Genomic DNA, 18,494 nt, shown 5'->3' on the forward strand with positions numbered 1-18,494 from the left:
CTGTTGAGCTGAAAAGTTAATGTCCACGTCATGGTACTTAAGTAAAAAGCAGCGGAAAGAGGAATTCTAAACATCGATGGTCAATGATAATTAAATAATTGATATTGTGATGTTTTCAAAGCTTCACTAAGAAATTTTTAGGTTTTCCTAAAATAATTTTTCTTGATTAGGTGCCAAATGAATAGATGCGTCTCTTTTGGAATATAAATGTTATAATGGTTTTTATTTCACCGTGGTACTAAAGTAATTTATTACAATAAGTCAGAGAATGAATTCTTTACTGCGTAGCTGCAACTAAAAAAACTTTAGTTTACTATCAAGCTGTGCCCTGTTTTTTTTTTCTGATTAGGTTCACCCAGGTCCTCGAGTCAGTTCTGTGTCACCAATCAGCTCAGCAGAGCAGGTAAGCAAATTCCACTGCGAAACTAAGGTTTGAGCTCTATGTTGAATAACTTTTGAGTTACTTAGTTAGTTACTTAGTAAAAACTCTTTCTAGTATGTTAAGACAGCAATGTTTTGCTTCTCAATTCTTGCCTCTTGTGTGTGACTTTTAAAAGTCATTCCTAATGCTGTGATCAATATTGTTTGACTTATTTGTCTTCCCTCTTGCTGATCCAGCATGATTCTTGTATTGTAAATCAGAAAAATAGGGTTACCTATCTTTATTTTAAATCAAAACTAAGTGCTGGAAATATACAGCATGTCAGGCAACATTTGTGGAGACAGAATTTCAACAGAACTTGGAAAGGTTAGAGGTAAAAAGGGAACAAGTTGGTGACGGAAGCAGTTTGAATCAAACTTTTGAGAATCTACATAATGGCAGAGTATTTTGCTATGTATGCCATTGTTTGTATGTACCAAACAACAACTGAAAGCAAAGATTGACAGCTCAATAAGATTTAAAACTGTTTAATGTAATTTCCAGTACACACATGCAAAGGAGAACAAAATAGTTGTAACTCTGAATCTGATGCAGCACAAAAAACCCACAGTAAGATAAAGAACACAATAATAATTAAAAAACAGAATAAGTATAAATACATATGATAGCCTGTATGCATTGATTGTATGTCCATAAAGTGATGTCTGCACAGGGGTGTTTGCACATGAGGTGACTGACAGGAAATGATCCTGGTTGGGGGTGTGGAGCGGTAGGATCGTGGGTGGAGGCGTTGATCAGCCTTACTGCTTGGGGAAAGTAACTGCTTTGAGTCTGGTGGTCTTGGAGTAGATGCTACATAGCCTTCTGTCTGGTGGGAGTGGGAAAAAAACAGTCCAGGGTGGATAGTATCCTTCATGATACTAATTCCCTTTTCTGGTACCTTTCTGTATATATGTTCTTAATGGCAGGGTAGGGTGACGTTGGTGATGCATTGGGCAGTCTTGACTACCCATTGCAAAACCTTCCTGTCCACTGCAGTGCAGTCTCCGTACAATATGGTGATGCAGCTTGTTCAGGTGCTCAGTACAGCGCGTCTGTAGAATGACGTGAGTATACAGTACCGTGCTGGTTGGAGTGCCTTTAGTGTGCACAGATCCAGGGTAATGTGAGGTGAGTAATAGAAGTTCAACCCTGTTAGAACGCCCACCATGAAAAGAAAATGGTGATGTGGGTCTCAAAATTTGAGAGAGAAAAGCAAACAGGAAAGGGAGAGAGAGCTGGATAGGTAGTCAGAGAAGGTTTGTAGCAGAAGCAGTTCAGAGAAGTTGTCACCATTGTATTATCATAATACACATTAAGAATTCAGATGTGTATAATATATTTCCGTTTAGTATTCTATGACTTAATGGGCGGAAGGGGGAAATAATAGAGCTGTGAAAAGCAAGGCATGATTTTAAACTGTCTTGTGAGCTATCCACTCCAAAGAAACAATATTACTGTATAGGTTTAAAAATCTGCATGTTTAACCCAGTCTGTGCTTTCATAGGTTTGAATAGTTTTGTTGTGGCTTCCAAATCAATTTGAAGTCACATAATCAAATCTACCACTCTATGCATCAGTAATTCCACTACAGAAAATTCAGCTAAAATGTTTCCGACTGAATAAGGAATGTCAAATTTATTTTTTGTTTTCAGATGCCAGTCAATACTCAGTGCTCTCAACTGATATAAAATCTGCTTAAGATCTCCAGTAATTTGTATTCAATTTTTTGGTCCATCTAATTTGAATAATTAGTATTCCAGATACAAATATAATGCTTTCAGAATTGCACCACTGGTAAGAGAAAAAAAAACACATCATGTTAAATTAAAGGAGAGTTAAAGGTGAATACAACAAGCAGAGGGACGAAATGTCGAGGTGTCTGCAGAACAATAAAAGCATCTCAACTGAGCAGCAGTTTTTATCAAGGCTGGTCAATAAAGAGATTAAAACCAATAGGCCAGGAAGAACACCCACTTGTAGAAATGAGGATTTGGGCATGTGATGTAGAGTAAACTTCATCTCCTTTCTAAAGCTAAGTGTTTCTGCTTGTACTCATTGTACCATTCTATGGCACCGTTCCATAAGTCAATACTGGAACCAAGACTTGGATCCAATGTTGACACTTCTGCCTTTGTTCCAGTGCAAACTGTGAGCTGCACTGAAGTCAAAGTGTCCTTAGAATGGATGGCAGGGTAGTAAGACAATGGCAAGTTGCCATTGTATTTCCAGAGATATATTCCAAGATTTTTTAGTCTTGGTCGGTGACTAAATAGGCCACATCGGCTGCAGAAAACTTTCTTTTATTTAAAACGTTGCAAGCTGTCTTTCATAATGGTTCATTTTTATTCATATGACAAAATAATGTTACTGGGAGTCTACTATCAATTTACTATTACATATTATCATTACAAAATTATATTTCTTCAGATAAGAGTACAGTCCAATGATGTATTGTACATTAGGCAGTCTGGATTACACTATTCTTTCAAGATCTGGAAAGATGGCACTGCACAGCTTCTCTGGGATCAACCAAAGGTGGTGTCTTTTTTTAAAACATTTTTTATGATCACAAGACACAATTGGACATTAAGAACTTTAAATACTGCAGGTCTACTCCATCAGTGAGTTGTTTGTTGATGGAGAAACTGAAGGAGCTGGACAGTGCAGATTGTGCTGCTGCCTGCATTAGAGAGGCACCGGAGGAGTTGGTGTGCAAAGGCATTGTGCAGCCTAACAATGAGTGATCATCTTAGTTGCTTTTCTTCTGATTGCAAGACCCTGTTGGCTATTGTTAATGTGGACTCACTGACGGCAGGGGAGCTGTGTGGCCTTGGTCATAATGAGGATGAGGTCTCAAGTCATGGTGTCGCCTGTTTACAGCCGCCCAGGAGAGGGGTGGCAGAGTCATTGTGCTCCACTGAAGGCGGTGTGGTGCAGTGTCCAAGCTGGACTCAGTCTTGTCCTCCCAGTGTTTGCTCAGCAGAAGACCAGCTGTATTATGTTCAATGGCAGATTGCTACAACATTCATGACTTTGTGGTCTTGGACTATTTTATGTGATTGTATTTTGCTATATATGTGCTTGCTATCTTACATGTGCTACATCTGCCTTGTGCTGTGTATGACTGTTGGTACTGAGTTTTGCACCTTGGCCCTAGAGTAAAGCTGTTTCATTTGACTGTATTTATGAGTACTCATGTATAGTTGAATTATAATTAAACTTGAACTTGAAGGTGCTGCTCTCCCCCAAGTGGAATTAGTTCTGTTTGTTCCCATTAGCAATTATTCTGATGCTTACAAGAATAAGCAAGGGAAAAGAACAATAGGAGTGAAAACTTATGTTCCAGCAATAACAAGCACCATCGTAGCATAGCTGTGAGCACGATGCTATTGTAGCTTTGGGTGTTGGAGCTGGGAGTTCAATTCCAGCGTCGTCTGTAGGGAGCTTATACGTTCTTTCTGTAACCATGTGGATTTCCTCTGTTTGCTTTGGTTTCCTCCCACAGTTAGAAGATTAACTAGTCATTATGAATTGTCCTGTGATTAGGCTAGAGTTAAATAGGTTGCTGGGTGACACTGCTCATTGGCCTGTAAGGGCCTGATCCATGCCGTAATGAATAAAATAACCAGAATTCATAGAAAAATAACTAAATGAAATTATGAGTCTATAAATACATTTACTTTTAAAATTGGTAAACCTTTCAAATGTTCTCCCTATTCTATACCGATCTTCAGTCTACCATGTCATCTTCCTGTCCTGTTTCTAATTGAGTATCATGGGATGTGATATCACAAAAGAGCGGAAAATGCTAGTGTCTTTTAAAAATGTTTTAAAAGTTTTTTAAAAAAGTGTAATGTTTGCATATCACAGATTCTTAGGATATTTGGCTGTTAAATCTGTTTCCAATCCCAGACTGAGATGACATTCATCACAAAAATACCATGGAAAATTGAACAAAATGTGACCTTTGGAAAGTTTTTTAAACTGTCATAACAAAACAGTATAAAACAAGATTACTTTTGGAAAAATCAGTAACACTTTGAAGAACAATACACTATATTCCACCTAGGTATTCCTTCTGTAAGTGTGTTGAATTTAACATATATTAGAAACAGAGTTAAATTTTGTTGAACATGTAATCAATTTGTCATCAGTCCAATGTCAAAATATGTCACTTCCATCAAGTATGAGGTAGGGATTGTTTAGAGGACAACAATGGCAAAGTGTATTTTAGACTTTAAAAGTAAATTTTAACCTTTGATTTTTATAATGTAAGATATTTTAATAAAGGAACATCTTATAAATAATGCTAAACCCCATAATGATGTGTGGTACAGTAGTGTAATTGGCAGCACAGTAGCATATAGGGGGAAGTACAGTAGTGTAACACCCTAATGCTTTATAATGCCAGTGATCCAGGTTCAATTCCTGCCACTGTCTGTATGGAGCTTGTATGTTTTCCCTGTAATGATATTGGTTTCCTTCAGGTGCTCTGCTTTCCTCCCACATTACAAAGACAAATGTGTTAGGGTCATCAAGTTTTGAGCATGCTTTGTTGGTGCCAGAGGCATGGTGAGATTTCATGGCTGTCCTCAACACATCCTGGGACTGTGTTGGTCATTGATATACTGGAAATAGTGCATTTCACTATGTTTCAATGTACAGGTGATAAATAAAAGCTATCTTCAATCTTTATGAACTTTAAATCTTTAAGGAATGAAGGGAAATGAGAACTGCATGGTGGCAGGCCTATTGTATTATAATAATGAACAATTTGCATGACTTCAGTAGCAAGATTATCTTTACTTGTCATATGTACATTGAAACATCCAGCGAAATGCATCATTTTTGACAATGACCAACACAGTCTGGGGTTGTGTTGTGGGACGGCACACAAGTGTCGCCATGCTTCTAGTGCATTCCCACAACTTACTAACCCTAATGTCTTTGGAAAGTGGGAGGAAACCAGAGCACCTGAAGGAATACCATGTGGTCACAGGGAAAACATACAAACTCCTTACAGATAGAAGTGGGAATTGTGTTCCCACAATGATTGCTAGTACTGTAAAGCATTGCACTAACCACTACGCTACAGTTCTGCCCTGTAAAATTCTTCAAATTAAAGATATTATTTTGCAGTCAGCTGACTGTCAGTTTCATTAACAATGCCAATCTCAAAAATATTGATTTGCTTTTTATCCTAAATGCACACAACTAAACTTTTTTGTTTGGACTGTGTGATCATTGAAAGCAGACAGCTTTTATTTATCTGTTTCTATTCCTTCATACTGTAAATATCAAAATTTATATCACCTAATCTATTCTCTTTTAACATGCCTAATTTCTAAGCCCTTCTCTTCATATTTAGTTATAATAACGTGGTGAAGCCTATCCATTATCTTAAGTTTTTTTTTGAGAATATAGTAATTTCTAAGGTTGGGACATGTTTGGCACAACCTTGTGGGCCGAAGGGCCTGTACTGTGCCCTATGTTTTCTATGTTTCTATGTTAATATGAAACACAAAATACTCCAAATTTTGATATTCCTGAGATTTTGTATTGATACACAAATACACTTTGAATTTCATATTCCCTTCATATGCTATAAAATCCATCTTCTCTATTTATGTTCTTGGCCTTTATCTACTGGAAGTAGCTTTTAATATTTTGTGATCAGAGCAGTCAAATCCCACTACATAAATCCCATATTTTGCAGGGAAGCTACCCAACTGGCCTTTTCTCAGCAGAGGTGCAGAACATCTAAAAGATTTCTTTGCATTATAAATAGTTGGAAGCCAATATATTCAATGCACTTTGAATTAGGAGGCTTCTAAGACCAAAGGTGTGTGTTATATCAATTTTCTGAAAAAAATGGGAATGTAATTTCCCTTAACTTGCTTTTCAATGAAAACAATCTCGGCATCCTCAGTCTCCATTCTTCAGTTTGTTTCCAATTCAATAATGGACACTTTTTGATTGCCCTTCCCAGAAGCTATCAGTTGATTACAGTTTATTGCTTGAATACTCAACAGATGGCCCCTTATGTGGTCTTGCAATTTTTAAAACAGAATTTTGTTACTTCTTGGATTTCGTGGTAATTTAATCCTAAGAGGTAAATGCAATTAAATTTCTCACTACACTTTACATTTTGAAGCAGACCTGAGATAACTTTAGCAAATGAGTTGGATTTGGGAAGGTGTGCGTGGAATTAATTGGCAAACCCCCAAGATGAGTGGGGGAGTTGTGACACTGATTAATCCTCATGTTAGTTATATTTCAGTCAGTGCATTAAATTGTGCTGCCTTTTCTTTTGAACCAGTGCAGCCTTTGCTTGCCATGCTATTTAATGATGCATACATCAGTTCAATATATAAGATCATTAACACTAGCTCTAATGTAACTCACTGTCAACTGTGAAACTTTAAGCAGTGGATAAAGAAGGGAGAATATACACAAGTTTAAAAAGAATGCACAAAGACTTAACAGATCTTCAGGAAGATCATGAAGAAGTGGAAATCCATGGCATTAACTACACAGAACATGAACCCACGAACGTACAATGAAATGTAATAATCTGAACACAAGGTATCAAGGTGAGCAAGATAATCTTAAAGAGATTCATCTGGCACATGATGCTGATTGTTCCAAATACTAATTAAGGAGGAGATAGCCGAGGTGACTGAACGTGTGAAAATTTTATAGCACAAACATACTAGATTGGCTGAATTTAAAGTACTTAGACAACTCAACAAGGTTAGATTTGATGCATCCTTGGATTTTTGGAGAAAATTGTGTTGTCACTCCTATAAACTTGCTCTCTTTGATAGCAAATGTTACAACAGTTACAGGCCACTTGAGTTAACGGGATCGTAGGAAGGCTTTTTGAAATATTAATCCAGAAGTGACAGAGACATGGAGGATATGAATTAATTAAGGCAGGGCAGTTTGGGTTTGATATGACAGATAGATTTGATGAGGACAGTCCATTTAATCTGATGTATGTGAATTTACAAAAAGTCTTTGATAAAGTGCCACTTAGTTCCTTCTTTAGCAAGAATAACTTGGTAAATAAAAGAACATTGGCAAAATGGGCTAAAAAAATTGGCCAGTAGCAAATATCAAAGAGGCATGGTGAAAAAGCTGGAGGAGGGTGAATAGTGGTATTGTCCAGGGATTGATGCTGAAACCATTGCTTTCTTTGAACATGAATGTCCTAAACCTGATAATCATTTTTATTTAAGAGGCACCCCTTAATCTCTTGTGGCAGTTAAAGTTTCATTTAATCATATTGACATGAAATATATGACATTAGCAACCTTACTACATGACTCATTACTGTGCATGCAACATTGCCAATAGCTGTCAAAACAATGTGACTTATCTTTGCATACTGAAAAATGTCGGGTGCCCATAAATGAGAATGCAGTTGAATGTTGCTGGTGCTTTAAGAATAATTTATAACTAAATCAAATTATATATAAAGGGGAAATAATGACACTTATTCATCAACTTAAGCACTGCAGTTCCCCATTCCAGCTGGGTTTCAATGTCCTTGCACTGTCTCTCAGTATACCCATGTGTCTGCAGTCTGTTTGTTGGAAAGTTTTACCAATCCCCTTAAAAATCTATATAAATATGATTGATGGTTCATGAGGAACTCTGAAACCAGATGGGCTGGTGTAAAGCTGCTGGTATTGAAAAATTGTACAGTCAGGGATTGCTAGCAGTGGTGAGCATAATGCCCAAGTGAAGGTGTTGGGAGATGATGTGTCAGTCTTTTGAACAGTGATATCAACATCAGTTGCTGCACACCAGGCAGCAGCTCAGGGGGCTGGGTAGACAATGGCTGCATACTCAAATAAGAGAATGATCTGGTCATACGCGATGACCTGCTCTTCATGGAGGATAACTGTTGGTTCATGGCTGTTCATATTCAGCCACCTGTAGATTCCAGAGAATCATGAACTCATCATGAGTGACATTCCTGTGTCCAGTGAGAGAAAATTCTATATATTACACAAATGGCATGGCTGAGAGAGATCTCTCTCAATTACACAAATGGCATTACACAAATGGCATGGCTGAGAGAGATCTCTCTGAGAGAGATCTTCATGTCATCTGCATATTAGATGCCATATCAAATTGAATTAGGACAGACTCAAAAGTTTGAATTGCTTAAATACCTAAGGAATTACTGTACCTCTAATTCTGTGGGTAGATAAAACAGGAGGCAAAATTCTTATAAAAACTAAAAAAAATAATAGCCAGAGGATCAAGAGACTACAGATGCTTGAATCTGGAGCAGTACACAATTTGCTGGATGAACACAGTGGGTCAAGCTGCACCTGTGAAGGGGAAGGAACAGTTTACATTTCAGGTTGAGATCCTGTATCATGATCCAAAGCATTAAAAATTCCTTTATTCTTACAAATCCCGTTCAACCTACTGTTCCTCCAACAGATAGTGTGTTGCTAAAAAATGTCATGTATTTTGAAATGTGCAATTATTTCAGTTAGTTTGAACTGAAAATCATAACAAAAATACCTCTACCTAAACAGAACAGTTCAGGAATTTTATGAAGTCAAGAATATAAAAATTTACACCATTACTGTTATAGTAAACAGGATTTTGCTGAATTTGTTGCTGCTGGTTATTCTACTTTTCCAATTTGGTGACCTGGAAGAGGCAATGCCTTTTGTACTGGCATCCAAAGATTGGAAATGTGTGACAGTGCTCTTTCTGGGACAAGAGTACAGAGATGTCCAGTCACTCTTCTTAAATATGTGCCTGCAGGAGAATACAAAATCATTCTTGATGCTCTACAGGTTATGTCACTAGAGCACAAAAACCACTGCAGCAGTATATCACCATTCATACTTAAATGAGGACGATTTCCCATAGTTCCATGAGGTTTATGTCAACAGAGGTACTGAGTTGGCTCTATGACTTACAAATGAAGGGGGTGGGGGAGAGGAGGCAAGCTGTGGTGATAGGGAATTCATTAGTAAGGGAAACAGACTGGAGGTTCTGTGGGTGAGAATGAGATTCCCAGATGATATGTTGCCTCCCGGGTGCCAGGGTCTGGGTATATCCTGGATCGAGTCTCAGCATTCTTCAGTGGGAGGATGAACAACAAGAGTTTATGGTCCATGTAGATACCAATGACGTTGGTAGGATGAGTGATGAAGTTCTGCATAGGGAGTACAGAAGGTTAGGCGTGAAGTTAAAAAGCAGGATCACCAGGATTGTGTTCTCAGGATTGCTGCTCGTGTCACATGCTAGTGAGGCTAGAACTAGGGAGATTATACTGTGTGATGCATGGCTAAGGAGTAGGTGTAGGAGGGAGGACAGACAATTTTTGGATTACTGGCCTCTCTTCCACAGAAGGTGTGACCTATACAGATGGGACGGTTTGCACTTAAACTGAAATGGGTCTAATATCCTAGCAGGAAGGTTTGTTAAAGCTGTATGGTGGGATTTAAACTAGAGTTGGAGGGGAGGAGACCTAGAGTGCCAAAACAGTTAATGAAGTTTTGAAGGCAGATGTTGGTTAGACCTCAGACAAGCTTAGGAATCAAATGGTGTGACTAGTGTCCTGAGCTGCATATATTTCAATGCAAGAAGTATCATAGGAAAGGCAGACGATAGTGCTGAAGATGAGGTATCTGATTTACTAACAGAGGCAATGTGTGGGGAGGAGAGGTTGTTAGGGTAAAACTGCAGTCAGCAGGATGAATTGCAATGCAAAAGGTGGACAAAATCAAAAATGGTGAATACAGGACTGAAGGTGTTATATTTGAATGCGGACTAAGGTAGATGAACTTGTAGTGCAGTTGGAGATTGGCATGTATGAAGTTGTAGGCATCACTGAACTATGACTGAAAGAAAGTTATAGCTGGGAGCTTGACGTCCAAGGATACACATTGTATTGAAATAACAGGCAGGAAAGCAAAGGGGGTGGTGTTGCTGTGTTGGTTTAAAAAAAAAGAAATCAAATCATTAGAAAGTAGGGATATAGGGTCAGAAGATATTGAATCATTGTGAATGGAGCTAAAGAACAGCAAAGGTAAAAAAGACCCTGATGGGAGTTGTATACAGACTCCCAAACAGTAGTCTGAGGGTGGGAATCGGGAACATTTTCAATAATGTCACCAAAATGGTTATGCAGTTGGAATCAAAAGGGTAACAGCTGTGTGAAAGTAATGGAATGCAATGCAAACCATTACTGTTTAGTACATCCTATTTAATTTTCCTCATAACTGTTGTCTATTAACTGCTCAAATATTAAATTTAACTAAGAAGATTAGTACTCAAATTTCACTGAATAGTCGGGACTGGATAAATGGTGTCTAGAAAATGACTGCTGTTGCATGCAGAAAATAAGAAACAGGTCAAAGTGTATACTAGTGAAATAGGAGACAACAATACCTCTCATGTGCTTTCATTTCTCATAGCAATCAATGTCACTCTAATGGTGGAAATATAACTCAGAGGCAGTATTATAGATTCACTGATCCCAGTAATCAGGTTAAATTTGCTTAGGTCACCGATTCCATGTACCATGAATTGCAAAATACGTTGCAGAAATGCTGAGAGAAGAAGTTTAACAAAATCTCATGTCAGCACTAAAAACAATACCATAAACATTGGAAATATTTGCATATTCCCAGATATAAATTTGATTCTAAGTGAAATGATTTTTTATTAACTCATTTGAAATGCTTTACAGCAGTAATGGTGAAATCCAGATCAGCCAGTCTTTTTTATCTAAGTTCAGTTGGACTGTAATATCTAGTTCAACTATAATGAATGCATTTCAGAATTACATATTTGGGATATATATTTACAAATTTGCAATTAAGGTTTAATATAGTCAGAATTATTAAAAGTATAAAGAAAAAGACTAGTTACATCAATAATATGAAGTAAAATTTTCTCTCAATATGAAGGTCTAGTATTTACTTCTGTAATATACTACTTGTATTTTTACTTTACCACAGTGGAAGAAACAACACCTGGTCTGACTGTTATTACAGAAGAAGAAAATGTAGTCAATGAAGATAATGAGGATGCAGAGAACATTGATGTCTGCACATCCAGTCAGGACATCTCTTCTGAGGCTAATACTGGATCAAAGGCTGTGGATGAAATTTCCTATGACCTGTCACCCCAATCACCCATGCCAGAACAGGACGATGTGCAAGGAGGACTGAAAACTGAGCTCAAAGTTCTCATAAAACAGTCTCATCAGTGTGAAGAAGGTAAGGAAATGAGGAATTGAAGTTAGTGAAATGAAGTAAAACCCTAGAGCAATCAAGTGTGTTACAAGGAGAAATAGTGCTAGCCAAAAGGGCTAAAGTTAAATCCATCTGTTATACTTTCTTATAACAATATAACTTTTGAATATGTTGCATATGACTGTAGGATTAGTGTAAATGAGTGGCCAATAGTTGTTGTGGATTTGATGGGCCAAAAGGCCTGTTTATCTGTTTTATCTCTTGTAATCCTTGACTTTTGAATCCTTAATGTAATTCCAGTTACAGTTGTAGCATAATGTTGGAAGCCCTGAATAAATGATGAGCTAAAAGTTCAAAGCTCATTACAGAAACTGGGGAAACATACTGAGATCTGGAATAAAAAGTTGATTTCAGTAATAACAACAAGAGAAATCGTCAGCTGTGGGATTGAGTTCATTAGCCGAGAGGTAATGTTACAACTGTATAGGACCCTAGTCAGACCCCACATGGGGTCCAGTTCTGGTCACTTCACTACAGGAAGGATGTGGAAACTATAGAAAGGGTGCAGAGGAGATTTACAAGGATTTTGCCTGGACTGCAGAGCATGCCTTATGAGAATAGGTTGGTCTTTTCTCCTTGGAGCGATGGAGGATGAGAGGTGACCTGATAGAGTTGTATAAGATGATGAGAGGCATTGATTGTGTGAATAGTTGAAGGCTTTTTCCCAGGGCTGAACTGGCTAGAACAAGAGGGCTCCGTTTTAAGGTGCTTGGAAGTAGGTATTGAGGGGATGTCAGGGGTAAGTTTTTTTATGGAGAGAGTGGTGAGTGAGTGCGTGGAATGGGCTGCTGGCAAATGTGGTGGAGGTGGATATGATAGGGTCTTTTAAGAGGCTCCTGGATAGGTACATGGAGCTTAGAAACATAGAAGGCTATGGATAACCCTAGGTAATTTCTAAAGTACATGTTCGGCACAGCATCGTGCTGTAGGTTTCCTATAGTTCTATGTTTCTATGATTTACAAGTCACAGATTACAAGATTTTAAGATTTTCAAGTTCACACTGATAAGATGGTAGTGCAAGAATTAATGTAATATTATATAGTAATGGGTGCACATTAACACTATACAGATAAGTGATGGTAGTATTGCACAATATGCACAGCAGGGTGTGGTAAACAGATCTAAACAATGTTTAAACAGAGCTTTAGTAAACAGAAGCTAATAACAGTCTAACAGGAGGGGGTCATCACTTCTCTGGCTTTAGGTTGACTGATTATAGAGCCTGATGGCTGAGTGTAAGAATGAGCTCATATAGCGCTCTTTGGAGCAGCGCAGTTGTCTTAGTCCATGACTGAGAGTGCTCCTCTTTTCAGCCAAGGTGGCATACGGAGTTGCCCGGATTTTCTGGAAGGTTGTTTGTTCTACTACAGCCTCCGGTGTGTCCAGTTTGACTGCTAGAACAGAGCCAGCCTTTCAAATCAGTTTATTGAGCCTGTTTGCATCACCCAACACACCACCACATAGAAGATTGTACTGGCGACAACAGTATGGTAGAACACGTGAAGGAGAGGCCTGCATACTCCAAAGGACCTCAGTCTCCTCAGGAAGTAGAGGTGATTCTGGCCCTTATTGTACACAGCCTCTGTGTTGGTGTTCCACTCAAGTCTGTCATATAGGTGCTCCCCCAGGTACTTGTAAGTCCTTACCACATCCACGTCCTTACCATCATTAGTAACAGGGAGCAGTGCAGACTTGGTCTTCCTAAGATCCATCACCATCTCCTTTGTCTTACTGATATTGAGCTGCAGATGATTCAGCTTGCACCATTCGTCAGAGTCCTCCACCAAGGTCCTGTATTCAGCCTTCTGTCCTCCCTTTATACACACAATAATTGCTGAGTCATCAGAGAATTTTTGCAGGTGATACTCTCTACAATCTTGTCAGTAAACAGTACTGGAAAAGTATTTTAGATAAGTTAAGGAATATTTCAAAGAAATATCCTTGAAGGATAACTTGAAACTCAAAATTAAAGATAATTGAAAATTATTTCTGTCAATTGTTTTTCCTTGATTTCCTCATTGTCCAATATGGTTGTTAACTCAATTGACCTCTTTTACCATTGTTCTTGTGTTTCTCTATAGTTGAAGGTATGTCTCCAGATTCAGCTGGAGTTGCAGAAGAACAGAACAAAGAAATTGAAACCAATAAGAATACAAAGGATGCAACAAACTGCAAGGATAATCCCACTTCCAGCATGGAGAGCTGTTCTATTGTAAACACTGGGTCAGAAGTCATAAATGAGAGTCTCCAGGAAACCCCACAGAGAGCGACTACTCTGGAACTTGATGATGTACAAAGAATGCAACATGAAAACAAAATCCTATGTCACCAGAAAATCAGCAAACGAACAAACACAAATCAAAGCAGCTTTGATAAAACCACTGAGGTGGATCAAAATAAAAATAATGATGAGAAACAGACGTTGGAAGCAGAGCTGCAGAAATGCATAGAAGATTTGAAAAATCTTAAAATACCATCCACATTCTTAAAGAAGCAGAGACACTGGCAAAATGAATTATTAAAGAAATATGATATGTAATTCAAGTATTAAGTCAAAAGCAAAATAATTGCAATACAGTACTTAATTTATTTGTCAACTTTCTCCTAGTAGAATTTTGAACTAAAATGTTGATAATATAAATACCCACATTATTTTATATTAATATCCTTCAAAGTCATTGTACAATACCTATATAAAGTAAGTAGATTCTGTGTTACTATGTATCTTGTTCTTCTCACATTCTGTCTGACATACTCTTCACTTCCCAGGAAAACCAATTTCTTTCCTGTTAAACATAGAAACTCTTATTATTTCTTATTGAACAGGAGTACTAAAGAAATGCATAAGCTACTTTTAAGTCCACTCTACCTGACAGTCATCTACAAATTGGAATTTATAATCATTATCGCTGTAAGTTCTAGCTTTTTTTTAAGAGAGAAATCATTAATAGGAATCCAGAGCTTGAACATGAAACGAAACAGTTAGCAAATAGACTCAAAGGATACTTTAATGAAATTATTAGGTGTATAATTTTGTAAAATTGGCTTTTTATATCTCTAAGTCTTTTGCTAATTAACCCTGTGATACAGACCCAATTGAAACATTAATTTATGGCTCTAAATGCAGCTTTGATTAAATGTGCAGAGTGATACTTTTCTGTTTTGAATGAATAATGTAATGAAATAAAGTGACACTTGTAATATCATGTTACATGTAAATCATTACAACTTTACAACTTTAAGTTGCCAAGCCTAAATTCAGTAGTTCCCAATAGTAATTGTGATGTGTGATTAACCCACTTTGGCTCAATGTAATGAAGGCAGCAAACTAACTTAACGATTTGATGAATTCAATTATTGTAGCCAAGAACAACACCACCATTCATTGACTGAATGTCTTAGTGACATCCAATATATGACATGTAACTTGTATGAGTTAAAGTTAGCTTAATCTGTTTAATCAGGCCAGCATATCTTAAACTCCAGAATGGATACTGTCAGGCAAAGATTGAATATTTTCTTCATTGGATTCAGATGAACCCTTTGAGGAGCATCAGAGATGACTTAAAGTAAACCTGCCACTGTCACATGTAGTGTCCCTTAACTGAGTTTATTAAAATGTCCCACTAATCAATAGGCTGTTTAGGTGAATAGATTTGAGACCTCAAATGCACTGAGTGATTTGAATGTTTTAAAGGGATGTCCCTAGTGTTTGACTATTCCCTGAAAGCAATTTTGTTATTCTTGGGAAACAAAGTCTAGACTTGTACAAGTAGGCATTTAGTTTTGCTTTCCAACCAACTCTTTTAACAGCCAATAAATATATCATTCTAATTAACATTTACTTAAGCTTGAATATTCTTTCAGCAAATTTTATCCATTGACACTACCACCACTGTCAATGTTTGCAATGGTCTGTCAAGATACAGAAGCAATTTCCATTCTAAAAACAAATGTCCCAGAAACCAATAGGCTGTTTAGGTGAATGGATTGAAGACCCCCAATACACTGAGTGATTTGAATGTTTTAAAGGGATGTCTCCAGTGTTTGATTATTCCCTGAAAGCAATTTTGTTATTCTTGGGAAACGAAGTCCAGAGTTGTACAAGTAGGCATTTAGTTTTGCTTTCCAACCAACTCTTTTAACAGCCAATAAACGTATCATTCTAATTAACATTAAGCTTGTATATTCTTTCAGCAAATTTGTCCATTTACACTGCCACCACCATCAATGTTTGCAACAGTCTGGCAAGATGCAGAAGCAATTTCCATTCTAAAAACAAACATATTAATTGATATAAAAATCTATATAAAAGAATAAAATTAATAACTTGATCATGGTAATAATTTGGTTCTATGTACTTATTTTAATTCAATAATTGTTGAACTGAAGATTATAATTCTTCTAGCCACCTTGTTATCTTAGTTCTTACTTATTTCAAGGTTCTATCCTGTGCATTTGAGATCACTTGTAACATCTTGTATAACAGTCATTCCTTTTCTCACTAATGTATTTTGGAACTCAATCAAATGCAAGATGCTCAATTTGTTTTTTATTTTTTGTAGTAGTTTATGATTAAATATTATTTTCAAGCCTATGGTAATGCAAGTTTCTGTTCAATCTTGTATAAGATTAATATTATTCATTATTATTAAAATCAAGATTATATTAAATATTAAAATCTTTATTCAACGTCAAATTTCTCCGTTTCTCCTATCTGTCCATACATCTGTCATCTCCACCAGCCTTCTGAGATTTATGTTCCTCGGAGACTGACAATACCTTCAATTTTAATCTCTGCCATGCTTTCAACTGCCAGAGTTTGAGCACTGGAATTCCCTTCAATCGTCTCCACTTCTCTGTCTCTTCCTCTTTTACCAGACATTAATACCTATATCTCATTTCATGACTGCATCAATTTCTGTGTTTAACCTTGAAAATTGCCTTGGGATGAGTTTGATGCATTATTGGTGTTATATAAAGTTCAATGAAAGATGTTAGATTTAGCAAAGTATCATAAAGATATTGTTGCAAATGTATTTTATAATAATTGCCTAATAATATGTATAGTATGACTAAAAGTTTTTATACTAATTTTAATCTGAGTCAACACTGGTGCAGATTTAAATTGTACAGAATTTTGCATTACCATAGGTTTGAAAATAATATTTAATTGTCAATTACCATAAAAATAAAAACACACAAATTGGGTGCTTTGAAACCTTCTGGAATGAACATTGAATTCTCCAACTCCAGATAAACTGCTCTGTCATCATTTTCCATTATCATTATGGCCATTTTTCATTTTGTTTCTTTAAAATGCCTTGATAGAGGTCAATATTCAAGCTCCTTATCACTTGATCTCCTTTTGGGCTTTTATCTTACATTTTACTCCTCCTCCATACTCTGGTTTTACTACCTACATTCACTGCTCTCACCCCTCCATTTCTGAAGAAAGGTTGCTGACTCAAAATGTTAACTGGTTTCTCTTTCTACAGAGGCTGTTTGACGGGTTGAGTTCTAACATTGAACCTCCAGCATCTGAAGTGTTGCTTGTTTTCTAGATTTTGGTCAACAAAGCTTCAGTAGAGAAATCAGTTTTCTTTTAACACCATACAGAGCATGTGGTCTATGATCACTGAGCCTGATTGGGCTATCATAATAATGGGAAGCAGTTGTGTTAGTTGGTTCCAAAGGTTGTTATAGCTGGCGGTGGCAGTTGGGATAAACTCCTAGTAAATGATCCCAATTGTGTTAATCTCAAATAGCCTCTAACAACCAAGTCCAGCTCCTGGCTTTCACATGTGTCTGAGCTACCAAATCCAACAAAACTGTTTCTACCGACAGGAGAATGGGCAAAGGCACTTACTGGCACCTTAAAATCAATTGCTTTAGGCAGATGGAGTTCATCAGCCGGAGTTGGCAGCCTATCTCGGAGAAGGAAAATTATCATCTCAATCCTCTGCTGCCTTATGTCTATACTCACTGTTACGAATGTGCCACAACTCTGAGGGGCCGAAGGGTGCAAAGTTGCCCCCTCCTTTTTGAGAATTGCAAGATCGCTATTAATTCGGGTCTGGGACCCAGGAAATGAGAGAGACACGCAGAATTCCTAAGGTTTGGAATGTGTCCTGGCCTCAGCGAAACAAAGCCACTGATAACAGCCATTGTCTCTTGGAGACGGAATTGTGCATTGAGTACTGTACTATTCATTGAAGCCCTCGGGATGACCAGAGTGGGCTGGTTGAGGGATTGCATCATCCCAACCTGATTGACATCTGAGACCCCGTGAATAAGGATAAAAGAGGGTCTGGGGAACAACCCCTTGAGACGCACTGGGAAAAACGCTGGAAATCCCATGACAGCATTTAATAGTGACAGCCAGTGGGGGGGGGGGGGGGGGCTTGTGTGCGTCCTTCCCTTGCCTGGGATTGGTGGCCTCACCACGGAAGAAATGCTTTAGCTAAAGGAGAGGCAACAACTGAACGGCCACACCAACGGGACTCCCGACGGATCGAAATCGTAAAAGGAAAGCCAGCAAGTTTCTCAAAATCCCTCTCTCTCTCCAACAAAGGCTGCAGCCTGCATGAACTGAGTGACTTTTATATTTCCATCGGACAATACATTTCCCCCTAGACAACGATAAAGCTATTTCTTCTTATTATTATACCCGCACTTTTAGATTTAGTATTGACAACGTATATTATCCGTATGTTTGCATTGATATTATTTTTGTGTATTTTTACTAATAAATACTGTCAAAAAAATAGTA

The 18,494-nt window shown here is 37.5% G+C and overlaps 1 protein-coding gene across 1 annotated transcript; it reads left to right on the forward strand.

Moving 5' to 3' along the window:
* The first annotated feature begins 297 nt into the window (after window positions 1-297).
* On the forward strand, window positions 298-15,958 carry LOC132398143 (BTB/POZ domain-containing protein KCTD8-like). Its single transcript, XM_059977172.1, has 3 exons — window positions 298-403; window positions 11,425-11,685; window positions 13,804-15,958. The coding sequence occupies exons 2-3, from the start codon at window positions 11,604-11,606 to the stop codon at window positions 14,259-14,261; spliced, it is 540 nt and encodes a 179-aa protein (XP_059833155.1). The 5' UTR covers window positions 298-403; window positions 11,425-11,603; the 3' UTR covers window positions 14,262-15,958.
* Window positions 15,959-18,494: the final 2,536 nt, after the last annotated feature.

This window comes from Hypanus sabinus, chromosome 8 (assembly GCF_030144855.1).
Source record: "Hypanus sabinus isolate sHypSab1 chromosome 8, sHypSab1.hap1, whole genome shotgun sequence".
NCBI lineage: Eukaryota > Metazoa > Chordata > Chondrichthyes > Myliobatiformes > Dasyatidae > Hypanus > Hypanus sabinus.